General features: G+C 38.0%; 1 protein-coding gene across 1 annotated transcript in view; it reads right to left on the bottom strand.

Annotated features, from left to right (window-relative positions):
- The window catches only part of SIDL (SIDL trafficking protein particle complex subunit 10), a 69,260-nt gene that overhangs the window by 17,844 nt on the left and 33,523 nt on the right, over positions 1-17,893 (bottom strand). The window contains exons 12-16 of the mRNA XM_083123862.1: positions 17,257-17,683; positions 15,814-15,940; positions 14,182-14,394; positions 10,024-10,209; positions 5,068-5,292 (exon numbers count right to left, since the gene is read on the bottom strand). Of these exons, the coding sequence (XP_082979988.1) occupies positions 5,068-5,292; positions 10,024-10,209; positions 14,182-14,394; positions 15,814-15,940; positions 17,257-17,683 (1,178 nt within the window). The remainder of the gene's footprint in view (positions 1-5,067; positions 5,293-10,023; positions 10,210-14,181; positions 14,395-15,813; positions 15,941-17,256; positions 17,684-17,893) is intronic.

Here is a 17,893-nt window from a genome sequence, read left to right as displayed (position 1 = left end):
TGTAAAGAAATTATAAAGTAAGATAGCAAAAGAACATTAAGTGAGTTATTTATAATTGCCCAGATAAAATGCAAATAATTCCTACATGTCCAATGGTTTGTTATTCACGTCAAATGAATTTGGACTTTCTACCACTGTTGTTTTCATACTTTATATAACCATTGGAACCAGATGGGGTTATTCCAAAAAATATCTTAATGCCAAAGGAAAAATGTTGAATTAACCCTCAGTTAGGTGCATCACTTTCTGTAACATACTTAGGTGTGTGGTGCACACCTGTCCCACAACCCTTTAACTATGTTCAAGGTATGAAATACATTTTGAATTATACTGCACATGAATGCTGAACATTGTTTCTTTACCATTCTTCTAAGATCAGCTGCAATTTGCAGTTGCACTTTCTAAATGACATAATGTTATAAAGTTAAAGTTTAGTTTCCCAGATTTTACATTTTTACACATTATACATCCGATCTCCATTGCTCCAATAAAGCCATAGGTTATAAAATTTGCCAGATTTTTTACTTAATAGCCCCAGTAGCTCAGTCGTTAGGGTGTCTGACTACCATGCGAGAGACCCAGGTTTGATCCCCGGCGGGGGAGACCCAGGATTTTTTCCACCTGTTCAAGTTGCTCCAGCACCCACCCAGCATCGTATAAAGTGGGTACCTGGAGGAAACTCTGGGAGGTAAAGGCAACCAGGGGTGTGGTCTGATCACATCACCCCCACCTTCAGTCGTGATCAAGAAAATGTGGGGCCCTAACTCCACACCCCTATATGCCTTCATGGCGTGGTGCAAAGCACAGGGAAGCACTTTTATCTCCATTTTTTTTTTTTTACTTCTTCCAGCATTTTAATTTTTTCCACATTGGTCCCCTGAAAAACATAAAACTGAGGTTCCAGGGTATTGTGTTATTGAATCCAACTTCACCCATTCTACGAGGGCAAATCGAAAAGTCTTTGCACCTAATATTTTTCTAGCTTGTTATAAGTGTTATTACAAAAGCGAGATATACGAGTGATGCAGTAGGCTTTTCTTGGAATGGCCCTATTGTAACTTCCAATTTCTTCCATGGCACGGCACTGTTATCGGTTGGCAAAGATGGCTGGAGTGCTCAGGAAGTCCACGCCATAGGAGCAGCGAAGTGTTATTCGTTTTTATGGTGCAAAGGACAAATAGCCACAGATATTCACAGGGAAATGGAGCCAGTGTATGGGGACAAGTGTTTATCAGTGCGAAGTGTGCAGTGGTGGTGCAAGGAGTTTGACAATGGATGGGAAAATGTGGAGGACAATGAGCGATCAGGCCGACCTCCTTCCTCGCTGACACTGGACAACATTACCCGTGTTGATGAAATAGTGAAAGCTTGCCCTTGTGGACATCATCAAGAAGCTTAGGAACCCACCGACACAACACCTTGCAGTATCCCAAAGAATTGTGAACAATGTCGTCAACACTACCATAGGAAATGCCAAGTTCAGTGGCAATGTCCTTCATATGAACACATAGATCAGCTTTCACCATTTCATCAACATGGGTAATGTTGTCTGGTGTCAGCGAAGAACGAGGTCGGCCTGATCGCTCATTGTCCTCCACATTTTCCCATCCATTGTCAAACTCCTTGCACCACCACTGCACACTTCGCACTGATAAACACTTGTCCCCATACACTGGCTCCATTTCCCTGTGAATATCTGTGGCTATTTGTCCTTTGCACCATAAAAACGAATAACACTTCGCTGCTCCTATGGCGTGGACTTCCTGAGCACTCCAGCCATCTTTGCCAACCGATAACAGTGCTGTGCCATGGAAGAAATTGGAAGTTACAATAGGGCCATTCCAAGAAAAGCCTACTGCATCGCTCGTATATCTCGCTTTTGTAATAACACTTATAACAAGCTAGAAAAAATTAGGCGCAAAGACTTTTGATTTGCCCTTGTAGAATAACATTTTTCAGATTTAAATTTGACTTCAAGAAATGGCTTTCTTAGTTGTAGATCGAGCTGTTGCTATGCCAATCAAGAGCAAATGACATCATACCTATTCATAGGGTGACCAGACACATACATTAAAAATAGAGGACAGAGCATGGTGAAAGAGGACAAAGTCATAAAAAAGAGGACACCGCAAAAAATGGAAACACATTTTGGCACTATTCATAATTTAATCAATATAAAAATAACAAAAAAGCTACTAACACTTTACTCAGAGATAATTCTGATGATTTTTTCAATAAATTCCTCCTACTTTTAAGCAACGAAAGCAATCTCCTAATCTATTGTTTAACATGACAATCATAACTAAGAATATCTATAGTTGAAGCACAGAATTTTACTCTTTTTTCCAATTCTTGGATATTAGAATGCAATATCCCCATATGTGAATGCAAATGTTACAAGTAAGCTTCACTTTAACTTATTTCCAAAAACCCAATTTCAATTTTAGGTAGTTTATATTGTGTCAGGAAATATGATTTTAATGCCACGAACATTTTTGCACTCTTTCAACAGCAAGGAAAGTGACAGTCACCTTACACTTTACCTCATATTCATTTCTTCCATCCTTTAAAAGCTGAATATTTTCTTGCAAGATCATTGATGAATTTACACTTTTGCTTCGTTATTTCATAAAAGTAAATATGACTTAATAATCAAAATTCACACTACGCATTTCTGTATCGCGTATATTTGACTCTAAAATGAACTGGCTGACCTTTGTGGTGGAGTGGTTAGCACACCATGCCACAACACCAGAGGTCCCGGGTTTGAATCCCAGCCTGAGCAAGAATGTTCTTTGTGAGTATCCCTTCATCAAAATCATCATATCATCGCTCATCCTCATCTTTGCGATTAGCCAAAAGAGGCAGAAAAGAGAATTAAAATAAACCATATCAATCAATCGAAAATGAACTGCTCAGATTACATGTGTTTGAAAGTCTCAGATTGCGAAGCAACGACTTAGAGAATAATACGTACTAATGTAATGATTAGGAGCATGCGGGACAGAACATTTTTTTGGTCGGGACAGGAGAGAATCACGATTTCCGGACCAAGCCAGGAAATTTTCGGGACTGGAAATGTTTAAAAATATCCCGACGCTGTGGAAATCACGAATTTTACAGTCTTTTATTTTATTATTATTTTTTTTACAATTTTCGAGAAGTGTCAAGACACTTACAATGCAGAAAACATCAACAATAAACCACTTTTAAAAATGACCATTTGAAGGTTCGTGACTGCTCGGGATCCTGAAAAATATGTAAATCATTCTCAAAGTCGGATCAGAATGGGAAATTCTTTTTACGTATCTCGGTACCGGCTTTTCTGGATCCCACACACCCCCACTAATGACTCAGTCAGGAAAGTAATAAGTGTTCAGTTCCCAGAGGTGAGCATTGCTCAAATACTTAACGTGCCCCAAGTGACATGACCATCGTTATGTGTGGAAGCATTCTTGATGCAGCACATGTGCTATGGTCAATGCTATACTCTTTCCAAAAAAGGAGGACATTTACCCATTTCAAAAAAATCCACCTAGACGCCGGACAGACACCTAAAAAGGAGGACATGTCCGGATAAAAGATGACGTCTGGTCACCCTGCCTATTCAATAACCTAACCTAACCTGTCGCTATGTGGACCAAGAGGAGAATATTGTCTTGTGTATACAATGAATAGAGGCATGCAAATTTCGTTTTTGACGAAAACGCGAAATTTGAAATAACGTGCTGTAATGTTCATTTTTCATGTTTCTGAAAGGTCTGAGGTGCATTTTTCTACCCTGTTTTGTCACGAAATAATGCGAAATGAAGTGCAAAATGTGAAATTGACTCTTAAACAGGAAATTTACCATTTATATACCGACGCGACACTTTCTGAAATCTGAAGTATCCTGCGAGTTATGCAATTCATGGAAAATTTATTAATTCTGCTGTAAATATTTGAGAAGCAAAAATGGACCCCTTTATACAGGAATAAACTTAATACTCTGGTAACTACATAAATGTGCTATTAGAAGGGATAAGTTTATTTTGTATAATAAGTGCAGTATTTAAATCAAATTTAGGATTATATTCACAATTTTAAAACCAAAATGTCATCTTATATAGCACTTTTGATGTGATTATTCACCGCTATAACACCGAAATTTTATTTTATTTACCGCTTTTGAACCCGAAATCGACTCAATTTTTGTACCGAAATTTTGCTGTTTTATTTACCAAAAATATGTGCCTCTAACAATGAGTCACCAACCCATGCCACCTCTCCCTCCACTATGTTTAGCTTCCCAAAGCTTTCACTTCTGTAACGACCTTGTTCATTCTGTAGTAGAAGAAGCGAGATCAAAATTATGTTATGGATTTGCAGCACTCACAATTTATTTTCTCTTATTTCTTGCCCAACAAATGCTGCTGATACACATCCTGTGGCGGGAGATACACGCACAAATTCTGCTAGAATGGTGTGGTGTCGCAAAATGTTCTGTTACAAAGTGAAAAATCATGGGAAACCGACACTTCACTTTAAACTGTTTTTTTCTTTTTTTAAAAAAAATAATATTATTACTAAAGAAATCCAACCTGGTAATGCGTATTTGCACCTGTTAATATATACATGTTATAGGGCTACACCTTTTGACATATACATGTTACAGTGCTACACCTTTTGATATATACATGTTATAGGGCTACGCAGTGACATTGCGAAAACATGCATAGTATTAATGTTGACTGTCTGAATTATTCCATGCATAATATGCACCATAGTTTTTGGCTTTCTTAAGGAAACACCACTGGGTTGTCCCACGATCTAGGATTGAAGGTAGGTAACCTTCTCATGTGGCATGCTTAATAAATGCTTTTATACTTTAACCATGTTACGTTTTCTTAAATTGTTCCGTTATTATGGTAAAAAGTTTGGAAAAAAATGTGCATTATACATGAGTAAATACGGTAATATAATAGTAATAAAAATAACTGGTACATCAACCACATATTAAAGTAAAAACAATTTGGATCATGTCATCACCGATATATATTGTGCATTAGATACATAAATTTAACTCACCAATTTTTGATCTGAAGGGTTTAGTGGAACACAAATCACCTCCGAATTAGAACACGTTAGATCTGGTTTCTTAAACTCCAGCATTTGGGAGTTAAGACCAGCCACTAGTATTTGGATGAACTTTCGTGTTTGTGCAGTGTGCAAGCGAAATGATGACAAAAATGGAGGTAGAAAATTCAAAACAATAGTCTTTTCCTCAGGAAGCCAGGGACACTGAAGTGTTACCTGAAATGAAAACATAAAAAATAACTTCTAGTATGCCGTATTCCACATGAACTAACAGAATTAACATTACACACATTTAACTTTCGTAAGATGTGGGGAAAGTGAAGTACATTTTTTTGCATTGATAACATTATACAGATTTTTTCGCATTGATAACATTATACAGAATCTACCAAAAGTAATGTATGGATTTTATAATAATATGCATACCAGGTGTGCCGGTTAATAATTCTTAATTGATCCGAAAGAAAACAAGTGTATCTGGGGAGAAAGGTAACAAATGCTTTATTCAAAGTATACGCCATCGCTAGCTATACATTGTCCGTCAAATTGTGGATGCCCTTCCAGACAAATCGTTCACATTTTGAGGTGATCCAGTCAGCAACCCATTGTTTGACATCTTCGTAATTGTTGAAGTGTTGCTGGGAAAGTGAGTGAGACATCGATTAAAACAAGTGGTAGTCCAAAGGGGCTACTAAGTCTGGTGAGTATGGCGGGTGGTGCAAGAATTCCCAGCCAAGTGCAGAAATGGTGTCTCTGACGCCTTTCGCTGTGTGTGATGAGGCGTTGTCATGCTGCAAAATCACTTTTCCGTGTCTTGTCGCCCAATCTGGGCGCTTTTCGATCAATGCATGGTTCAAATTGATGAGTTGTTGACGGAAGCGAATGGCACTCACTGTTTCACCTGGTTTCAGAAGCTCATGGTACACCACACCCTTCTGATCCCACCAAATGCACAGCATTGTCTTCCTTCCGAAGCGATTCGGTTTTGTGGTCGATGTTGAAGGTTGTCCTGGGTCAACCCATGACTTTTTGTATTTTGGGTTCTTGAAGTAGATCCATTTTTCATCCCCAGTCACTATCCAATGCAAGAAAGACTTTCTTTCATGCCGAGAAAGCAACAATTCAACCACAGTTTTTCGCTTTTCCATTTGTCTGTTGTTCAGATGATGTGGGACCCATTTTCCTGTCTTCTGGATCTTTCCCATGGCATGAAGGCAATCAGATATGGTTTGGCGACCAACATTTAACTTTTCTGCCAGTTGTTGTCGCATTTGCGTATCGTCTTCTTCCAACAGTGCTTGCAATTCGGCATCTTGGAATTTTTTCGGCTGGCCTGGGCCATCTTTGTCTTTCAAGTCGAAATCACCACTTTTGAATCGTCAAAACCAACGCACACACGCGTCTTGTGTTAGGACATTGTCACCGTATGTTTCCACAAGGATACGATGGCTTTCACTCGCATTTTTCTTTTGATTGAACAAGAAAAACAGGACGTGCCGCACATGCTCCTTATTTGGTTTGAAGGTCAACATGTTTCCCACACAAACCCAATATCACGATCACTCGCACTCGGTTGCAAATTCACGGCATTCTGACAGGTACTGTCCTGGCAACACACTGACGTAACAGTTGAGACTGTGCACCAACCCTAGCTTCCAACGCCATCCAGCGATGAAATTAAGAATTATTAACCTGCACACCTGGTAAACAGGAGCTCCCGCGTAGCCAAATGGTTAGCGATCCAGCCTTTGGTACAAGTGGTTGCACGTTTTATTCCCGGTATTGGCCCAGCAGCAATGAGGACAATTGGAGAGCTATTTGAAAAGAACTAGCAGCATACTTTGGTCTCGAAAGGTAGAAAATAACAGCAATAGGATTCAATGAGCTGACCATGTGTCACCCAAGAAAAAAAGGTGCTAGAGCTGCAGTGGTCTAGTTGGTAGAGTGTCTTACTGCTACTCGGGACACCAGGGTTCGATTCCCGGGGTGGATGATATAAGGTTGGAATTTTTCCGGCTATGTGCGCGCATAAAGCAACTCTGGAGCTTACCCCACCTCAAACCAATGGGTACCTGGGGGCAACCCTGGGGGGTAAAGGCAGCCAGGGAGTGGTGCTGATCACATCACCTCCAAAATGGCCAAGATCGAGAAAGTGTGGGGCCCTACCACCACATACCCACATAGACACATGTAAAAAAAAAGGGCCGATAATTTTTTACGTGGCATTGGCAACACTGATGAAGTTGAGCATGCGCAGGAGCATGCCCTAGTATTCTGTGCTTGCAACAGAGATAGAATCGTCAGAGTGGGGTTGCGTACGTGCGAGTAGCAGTAAGGTGAAATGGCTGCCGTAATACAAAATCCTGCCAAATGTGAAGTGAGATCTGTCATATGATTTCTGAACGCCAAAGGACAGAATGCAGCTGACATCCATCGGGAATTGTGTGCCATTTATGGACCGACAGTGATGAGTGAAGGTAAGGTCAGGCAATGGTGCAGAGAGTTTCGGGAAGGGCATTCAAATGTCCATGACGATGAGTGTAGCGGAAGGCCTAGTGTTCAGACAATCTGGTGGAACGCATTAACGAGAAAGTGCGTTCCAATCGCCGGTTTACAATATCTGAACTCGCCAAAGAGTTTCCAGAAGTGTCTGGGAAAACAGTGCATCGAATTTGACTGACAACCTGGGGTATCACAAACTGTGTGTGAGGTGGGTACCAAAAATGCTGACAGATGCTCACAAAGAGCAAATAAGGACAGCTGAACGTGATTTTTTGGCCCGCTGGGGGAGGATGGGTTGACCTCTTTTCACACATAGTGACGGGGGATGAAATGTGGATATCGTACACCACTGGGGAGTCAAAGCAGCAGTCAATTCAATGGCAGCATTCTGGTTCTCTTAAAGTGAAGGAAGTCAAACAAACACCATCAGATCACAAAATCATGGCAACTGTGTTTTGGGACCAAAAGGGTGTGATTTTTGTGGAATTCTTGGAACCAGGACGAACAATTACAGCAGATGGGGTATTGGGAAACACTGAATAATCTGCGACGTGGCATCCAAAATCGGTGGAGAGGAATGCTACGCTCTGGAATTTTTCTGATCCATGACAACGCCCGCCCACACACAGCTGCTCGTACTGTTGAGACAATTCAAAGAGTTCGATGGGAACTATTCAATCATCCCCCTTACAGCCCCGACCTTGACCCCAGCGATTTCTTTCTTTTTCTTCACCTGAAAAAGTGGCTTGCATAGAAGCGTTTCAACGACAGTGACGTGCTCAAGACATCAGTACTGGACTGGCTGCACTCTCAGGCGGCAGATTTTTACGAAGAGGGTATACGGAAGCTTGTGCCACGCTATCAGAAATGTCTGGAGGTTAATGGTGACTACGTCGAAAAATAGCCAAGGTATGTACTTGTTTATCAATCACAATAAATTTCTTCTCCTATCATTTTCTTGTTTTTTTTTAAAAATATCGGCCCTTTTTTTCTTCCTTTTGACATGAGCCTCGTATATATAAGCATAACCGGTGCATCAGTGTTATCAACAAAATTAACGATAAATTTTGCTGATCTGATATATCTATACATATCTTACAATTTAATGCAATTTTCTACCATTTTGTTGTAACTTTAATGGATACAAACATATAATCTACATATCATAGCTTATTTACAGTACAGGGTTATTCAAAATTATGTTAACAATTAAATGGGACAAAAACCAACCCAATTAGTGTTAACATAACTTTGAATAACCCTGTAAATGTCTAAGTATGCAACTCTTTTGCATTGCAGTCATCTTGTAACAGAAATCAATGAGCCATTCAGGTTCTTCAAGGAACATTTGGAATTTTACATCGGTAGAATATCAGTTATTGATTTGATTTGATTTGATTTAGTTTATTTTACTTCGCGTTTTGTGCCTCTTGGCTAATTTGCGAAGATGGGGATGAGTGATGAAATGATGAAATTGATGAATGGACATTCACAAACAACCAATCCCGACCGGGATTCGAACCCGGGACCCTTGGCATCACAGCGCGATGTGCTAACCAGGAATATCAGTTATCAGTAACAGCAAATTTTATATTGGTACTCCATCAGCATTGGCCAAAATTTCACATAGGTCCATCATTGAGAAATCAGGTGTAAGCCTGACCAGGAATACATGAATACACTTCCAAAAGAACATTTCTCAGAAGAACATAAAGTTTTACGATTCTGAAACTTGCATGCATTATGTTCTACTCTGTACAATATACTATCTGTGACTGTGGACCATTTTCCTTAAATATACCCAAAGATTAGGCTCTGTGGCCTTGGTGGCCAATTAGTGTTAAACCTTATGTTATAAATCAGTTAGTTCCTCATGGACTTTGATGAAGAAGATAAGATAAAGACAATTATTAATGTAAATTCTACAACTGTGTTGAACTTCATATTTAGTGTTTCCCACACTAACTGAAAACTCTATACTCTACTTTTGGCTTAAATTCTGGTAAGACGTGTTTCTTTTCTTATTCATTACCCATTCTAAACACTGGTGTACATAGGGGGGGGGGGGGCTGATGGGGCTACAGCCCCTCCAAATTTTTGAAAAAAATAATATTTTTAAAAAAAGCAGTGAAGAACTCGGGGAAAATCCAGAGTGGTAAATGGAAAAACCACTTTAATATTACCCCCAATTGCCATTTTTTAGAGTAGAAAGTTTCAAATATAGGAAATTTCTTGTGTATACCGTTCCCCTAGAAAGCAGCTATGTACTATCCACCTTCATAATTCCAGCCCCTCCTGAAAAAAAAAATCCTGCATACGGCAGTGATTCTCATAATTGAAATTAACCTGCATAAATTATTGAAAACATATTTGCAACTTTAAACACTAACTTCAAGTGGTTTCACTTTTATTTTTCTTTCCCTTGGAAACCTATGAAAATCTTACCATATGGGCAATAGTACCGGCATCCTTCTGTGGAGGTAGCTCTACAAATATCCGAAGAGGAATGCATGTTGTCTGGAATGGTTCCGTTTCTGGTAAAGCAATTTCAATTTCCTGAGCAAGAGGTTTCTTGTTTGATTTGATCTGCAATTGCAAACCACGTGATGTTTTCATCTTCAGTGAAGTATCCTGGAAAGAAATTGAAGGACTATTTTACAGGCTCACTCAATACCTCCACATTTCAATATATATCACTTCTTTCACTAGGATCTAAAAATGTGAATAAATTTTGATGCATGCCTAATATTGCAGCCAAAAAATATTAACATTATTATTTATTTATATTTTTATTAAATTTTCTGTCATAACAATTAGCTTTGGTCATCCAAAATTTATATACAATTATTCTATTTTGATTCATGTAATGTCTTTATGGCATATGCTTCAAAATATGTACCACTTACTATTCATAAACAAACATACCCAAAATCTATATTTTTCTTACTACAATATTGCAATTGGCAGATTGCTATACTGGTTTCTACCTGAGCTGAAGATATATTTTAATGACAAATTTTTCAAAAGTCACGACTTGTGGTAAGAATGCATGGTAGATGAGCAACATAGAAGTGTTCTCCATATTCTTGATTTAACTTGAAATTTTCTGACAACTGTAAAAGGCAAGGTAAAGGTAAAGTTCCCGGTGCATATAGCATGTGCCATGAGGGCGCATTTACGAAATGTAAGGGTAGGGCCCACACATCCCAATCTGGGTCATTTTGGAGGTGATGTAATCAGCACCATGCTCTGGCTGTCTTTATCCCCCCAGGTCCCCATTGATTTGAGGCTGGGTGCTTTTTGGAGGACAAGGCTGGAAAAATTCCGACCTTAAATCACCCACGCTGGGAATCAAACCCGGGTTTCCTCCTTGGCAGTCAGATGCGCTACCGACTAGACCACCATGGCTCCTACAACTGTATTTGCCACAAATGTTTCAAAACTCACCCATTCAATAATAGTTATTACTAGAGCCCGTAAGTTTGGCAAAATACCTCTTTTTATTTATTGCATATATTGATAAAATTTTTCCGGATATACGTTTTTTATGTTGTTTCGAATGTTTTAGAAGGCTTTTCATTTTGCCTATTTGGGACCCCACTGCCTATTTTTAATTATAATGCCTTTTTCTGCCTTTTTCAATGAAATTTGACCATTTTTTTTTAAAAAAATGTTGGCATTTATTTTTCTTCCGTTTATTACGTGAATAATTTTCGCCTTATTTAAGTAATATTGAACTCATGCATGTTTCAACATTGCTGAAGGAGAAAAGTGTGAGAAAAAAGTATTTCATGCTGAGTTAGGATATTGCCTTTCGGTTAACATTTCCTTGTGCATGATTGACTGCTGAAGTGGAGAGGTTGATTTCGAACACAAAGAAGATATTTCTGAAATCTCCCTCTTGAACCCGAAAATTTCAGGAAGTTACGCCTGAGCTTAGTTTTCCTCCTCAACCAGTCTTGACAAGATGGGGAACCTGGATATCAGCAGCTATATATTATGCTAACAACCTTGAAAAAATCAGTGAGGTGATCGATGCTCATCCAGAAAATGAAGTGGCTTCAATTCGTGAAGTGAAAAACTCCTGTGCTATTCAGAACTGAAGAATGAACTGTCGTTTATTTTTGCACATTATGGTGCATTGCCAGAGACAATTACAAAGCTAGAAAAAAGAGGTGAGACTCTTGTAGCATCCATGAAAATCTTCGAGGAATCTATGCAGCAGATGATGGAAGTGCCAGGAGAAAAGGGGTCAGCTGTTGCGGAAAAGTGCAAACGGGTAGTGAGTGCAAATAAGGACTTGAAACAATTGAAAACAAATTGTGATATTCTAAAAGATGAAAATGCTGTTACCAAAATGAGTCCAGCTACATTAGCTTGTTCTATGTATGCTCTGTCGAAGTAGAAAGATCATTTTCTATTATGAAAAACATTCTCTCTGACAGACGACTATCAATGAATGTTGAGAACTTAAAAAAACACCTTGTAGTTATGTGCAATCAAGACGGAGAAAATTGAAATGCTCTTCCCAATGTAGATTTTAACATGTTGCCAGAAATTATATATAAAAGTAAGAGACTTCCAAATGTGCCATTTTTTCGGTTTATTTTGCCTTTTTTTCATTTTTAGTGCCTATTTTCCACATTATAAATGCCTTTTTGCCTGCCTATTTTAACGAAAATAAATGCCTGAACTTCCGGGCTCTAGTTATTACTATAAAATGAAAAAAAAAACTGTCCTATCTTTAACTGAACTGAAAAATCTGTCTTTGACTGATTGACTTTCATTATTTTACTTCACATTTATGGAACTTTTGGCTAATCATGAAGATTAGAATGAAATTGATGGAAGGACAATCACAAACACAAATGGACAAGAAACAATATGAGCTCCACAAGGATTATACTGGTTGTGGGTTCAGATGCCAGAACTTTGTTAGACTGCAAAATGCAGTTCAGGGTGTACTATGTGGAAGAAGTTTCACATTTGGGTAGGTTCCGAAAAGCCACCCCTAACACATGTCAGGTTACCGGGAAGTCCCTAAAAAATGCAATAATGAATAGAAAAAAGTTCACAAATTGCAGACACAAACACAAAAATGACTGACTTTACTAACCAATCTTAAATGACTGACTTTACTAACCAATCTTTATAAAAACTGGCAAACAACAGACCAAGATGTAAAAACTGACTTTTACTAATACATTCAGTTAAAAAAGTACCTGGAATTTGGCTGGTAAAAGTCCCACATTGGAGGTTACGAGAATTAATTTTGTCTGTAGCATGGCAGCACTGTACTGAATGACCACGCAGAGGGGTAGAGTAATCTATCCATCAGTTTGTGCATAGCAGCTGTTTACATTAGTTGTGTTGACGAGTGTCTTGCGATTTGCAGAACGGAGACAAATATCGAGCAAAGAATTTGTTTGAAATTTTGTGTTGCCAACACACTGTCGTGTGCTGAATCGTTGAAAATGCTACAAAACGCCTTTGGTGATTCGTATCTGTCGAAAACACAAGCGTATGCATGGTACAAGACTTTCAAAGAAGGCAGAGAAGTTGTTGCTGATTTGCCCTGTTCTGGTCGACCTTCCAAGTCGACAACTGACGAAAACGTCGGAAAAATTAGGACAATATGTTTGAAAACCAGCGTGTGAGTATGAGAGAGGTGGCTCTTGAGCTTCGCATATTACACATGTCCGTTCACAACATTTTGACTGATGTGTTAGGCATGAAACGCATCCCGACACAACTTGTTCCGAAGGAGCTGAATTTCCTGCAAAAAGCACATCACATGGATGTTGCTGAAGACATGATTTTGCAAGCCTCTAGTGACTCAATCTTGATGAAATGCATCTTAACTGGTGATGAGACATGGGTGTACGAGTATGACATGCAAACAGGTCAATAATCTTTGCAATGGAAAATGAAAAAAAAACCCAGAAAACATGCCAAAGTCGTTCAAGAATTAAGGTCATGCTCATTGTTTTCTTTGATTATCGTGGTGTTGTGCACTCAGAATTCCTTCCAGCGGAACAAACTGTGAATAAAGAGTTTTATGTGACCATTATGAGGCATCTGTGTGAGAATGTTCGCCGGAAAAGACCAGAGTTATGGAAAAACAATTCTTGGATTTTGCACGACGATAATGCATCGTTGAACACGTCGACTCTTGTTCGCGAGTTTTTCGCCAAAAACTCAACACATGTCCTTACCCAAGCCCCATATTCTCCAGAGATGGCTCCGTGCGACTCAAGTTACCACTTTGGGGAAGGCATTTTGAATCAATTGAATCCATTTAAGGAAATTCGCAAAAGGAACTCAGGACGATACCATCTTCTGCATTTTGAAGCCTGGGTTAAGCGTTGGCATATGTGTGTTGCATCTGATGGTACCTATTTTGAAGGCGACAAAATAAATGTTGATGATTAACCATGTATTTTGAGTTTTATTCACAAATTCCAGGTACTTTTTGTACGTATTAGTATATCTGTCCGTTTTTAACCTCAGTCAAAAGAGAGAATTCTAATTTACATCAACATTTTTTTATGAATAAATAACACTGACAAATGAAATGCTACTAAAGAAAAAAGATGCTATTACCTTATCAATCCGATAACTGCCAGTTGAGATGGAAAGCATCATTTCTTGCTCCAACCCAGCCAGAAGATCTTTCTCGCCCTTGTTTAAGGATACTGTTGAAGGTTCTGATTTAACTTCAAATGTAACATTGGGGCTAATTACTTCAGAGAGAAACTCCAAATCACTGACAACCAATGATAATTGTCCCAGTCTGTAAGCACCCTTTTCTTCTGCCTGCAGATAAATATTTAAAAAAATAAAAGATAATAAAACACTATTAAATCAACACAAGAAGTAAATTTCAGATTGTCAAATTTTCAAATAAACACTTATTTTCAATGCATAATTTGATATACTATATATTATTTCTCCATAACTATATAGCTACATTGGACGTACGTAAAATATAAGTATTACATAAAAAATCATGTAAATTGTACATATTCAAGCAGCATCAAGAAGATCGGGAATTACTGTGATAGGTGACTGTGGATATCTAGCAAACCCCTTGCACAAGAAATTTAAAGTTTAGGGTCTATGGCGTTACATTACATAACCATAACCTTGATGACCTTGATTAAACATTTTTCTAGTGATTAAGAAAATGTAAAAACTGGAAACATCTTTCTAGCACATATTTTATTCAGTAGGCAAAATGTGTAATATGTAATGCAGGAAAACGAAGCAATTAAACGTAAGACACTTCATAGGTCATGTGTTTGCAACATTCTTGTTAAAAACGTTACTAAACACATAAACAGCATGACATGAGAGACTTTCAAAGTTTGTCAAAGCTTTCGACTCCATCTCAAAGTTATCATCAGGGCTGGTCATTTTGCATCATTTTGTGACAAAACATAACACCTTTCAAAAACATGAAAAATGAACATTACAATGTTATTTCACATTTCGTGTTTCTGTCAAAAATGAAATATGCATGCCTGTAACTACAGGTCAATACCCCCACAGGATTTTTCCACATTTTCCAGGATCTTCAGGTCAGTGAGAACCAAGCAAGTGGATGGTTCCAAGTGCCACAAAATTAATCACATAATAAAAATAAGGTAGGTACCTCCTCAGAGTGTATGTGTCTGCACGGATGCATTTTTCATTTCATGGAAAAAAAAAAAAATGTAGTGGTCCCTCTATAATCCGGCACTTCGCCAATCCAGACCCTCCAGTAGTACGGCGTTGAGCGAGTGGGAACGTGAAAGGGAAAAGAAGTTACTGCATGTCGGTGTCAGAGACCTTGGCACGAGGTAAACACCAGGCTCAGTATAGCGATCTGTATGCATCATTGTTGCACATGCAACCCCACGTACACCACTAATTTCCATTTTAATATACGTATGTACATATGTACATATTTTGTGCAATAAACATAGGTTTTGCTATTAAAATGCATTTTTTTTTAAATGAACCTCCACTAATCCGGCATTTTCGTTAATCCAGCAGTCCTCTGGTCTGATATCTGCCGGATTACTAGGGATTACTGTACTTTTATCTGAGAAACCTTTAGCAATTAAATGATGTTTTCTCTCTCCACTTTTACCAATAGCAGATGTCATTTTCAATTATATTAGATACAAGTACAATCTTAAACAAATCAAAGACCACATGTTATTAATTCTACACTACAATTAATTTCATTACCTTTGCTTTCACTACGAATGTGTTTTCCCCTGGAACAAGAGTTATATTTTCTTCATACAATGAAAGCTGAAAATCATTTTTTGATGCTACTGACTGCTTTCTATATTTCCCATGACTGTCTTGGCGTCTAGAAAAAAAGAACATGGTAAAATCACAAATTTTGGTCTTACCCAGTACCTAAGATCACTTATTAATATACACACGAAATGTGCTTTTGTATCTGCATACCACAAGTTCCAATGTGCATACTGACAGTGGTGACTGAAATTAATCGAATTAAAAAAACAGATATGCAGATACATAAGCATGTTTCTAATATTTTAATGCATCTAAAGTCCCATAAAATGAAGTAAGGTCATTTAGTCATTAAATATTAACAAACATTTTCTACAACCAAAAAAAATTCAAAAGTAAGGTTGGTTGGTTGATTTAGTGTTTTAAGTCCACTTTATGCACAGAAAGGCTAATCGGGACTGGACCTACAGTTTAAAGTGGAATCCGAACCACTATGTGCCTCCACCGGGTATCGAACGCAGGATCCCTTGAATACAAGGCGACAACGCTACCACTGCACCATCGGGGAGGCCCTCAAAAGTAAGGGATCTGTGTTGTGTCTGCAGGTGACTTGCAAGTATTTATATTTTTGATTTGAGGAGCAGCTGGATTTCAATTTCCTTTTTCAAATTAAAATATTTTTACAAAGTTACACCATCAGACAAGCCGAAATGGAAAGGCTATACCCCAGAAGAAACATTGTTTTAAATAAAAATCAAAGTTCACCAATTGAACACTGTGGTAATCTGTTGCCTAAATATGCATTTTGTGGATATTTTTTGCTCTCACTTCTCTTTGGTGGGGAAGGGGTATTTCTGTGAATTCTAGAAAGTAATTTTGACAAAGCGACAACCTGTATTCAGCTTCATATTTGTTCAAGTTAATCAATACTCTCTTGTTTAGTTGTGTGGTGTATGCAAAAGTAAGGAAGGTGGATTTTAAAATTAACAAATTGATTACTATTGAATGACAAAGGAAAATGAAATATTGTTGGACTAATCCTAGCAAAAAGGAAAGTACGTAGTTAGAAGGATGAGCAAATTATGCTGTGTTTTGATCAGCATTTTGTAAATGAATTTGGTTTTATTACAGTTCACGTTTCACTATGCACATGTACTATATTTAAAACTTTGATGTCCAGTCAGCAGTAATGACATTTATGAAAATTATTACCCATCTTGTAGTCATCACCCAATGTTTGCCACTAATTTTTTTCAGCTAGGCTATGCATAATTGCTTCAATAGTCACACACACACACTGTAGCAAGTTTATGATCCTTTCCAAGTGCCTATTTTAAATTTCTTGCCTTTTTTAGATGTTTTAGTGCCTATAATAAGTGCCTTACAAGTAACCAGAAAATTTCTAAGACAACAATTAAGACACCTTACCTGAGAAACTGTTTAGGATTCTTGCTGATAATACTAGCAGAGCTAAGACTCTTGTCTTGCTTGTACTCCAAATGTCCCACCATTTCGAGCTTTATGAGAGCAGGATTCTGCGGTTTCGTATCCTCGCTGGTGTATTTTGTTCTGCTAATGTTCTCATTCTGTACATTCTTCTCAACGTTCTTCTTGCCTGCACTCATTCTTCTCTCCAGAGATTCATGAGCTTTATCCCCAGGCTTGGCAGTTGAACTGGTTTTTAACTTCTCCATCGAAATGGCTGCCTTCTGACAAAGTACACCTTTTGGGAAGTTGCTTACAATCTGTACTTCAACTTCCACCACACAATCGTGTACTATGACCTTATTGCTAAATTTTACTTCCACAGAGAGTAGTTTGAACGAGTCTGAGAAGGCAGTAACCAAAGGTTTTTCTGTTGAAATTAAGTAAAAAAAAAAACAATTACAACAAAACAAAATCCTAAAATTTGGCTAAGTTGGTAAAGATCTTGAAAACTAACAATTTTTAAAGCTGTCCAGATTACTTATAAATGTTACAGGACAAATTAGGGATAGACCAATATGACATTTTAACCAACACAGAAATGCTACTAATCTAAATAATCAATATTCTCCAATAACCA

Source organism: Lepisma saccharinum, chromosome 6 (genome assembly GCF_977018435.1).
Source record: "Lepisma saccharinum chromosome 6, izLepSacc3.1, whole genome shotgun sequence".
NCBI classification, from domain to species: domain Eukaryota; kingdom Metazoa; phylum Arthropoda; class Insecta; order Zygentoma; family Lepismatidae; genus Lepisma; species Lepisma saccharinum.
Note: the sequence above shows the minus strand (reverse complement) of the source record. Positions and strands in the feature narration are given on the sequence as shown.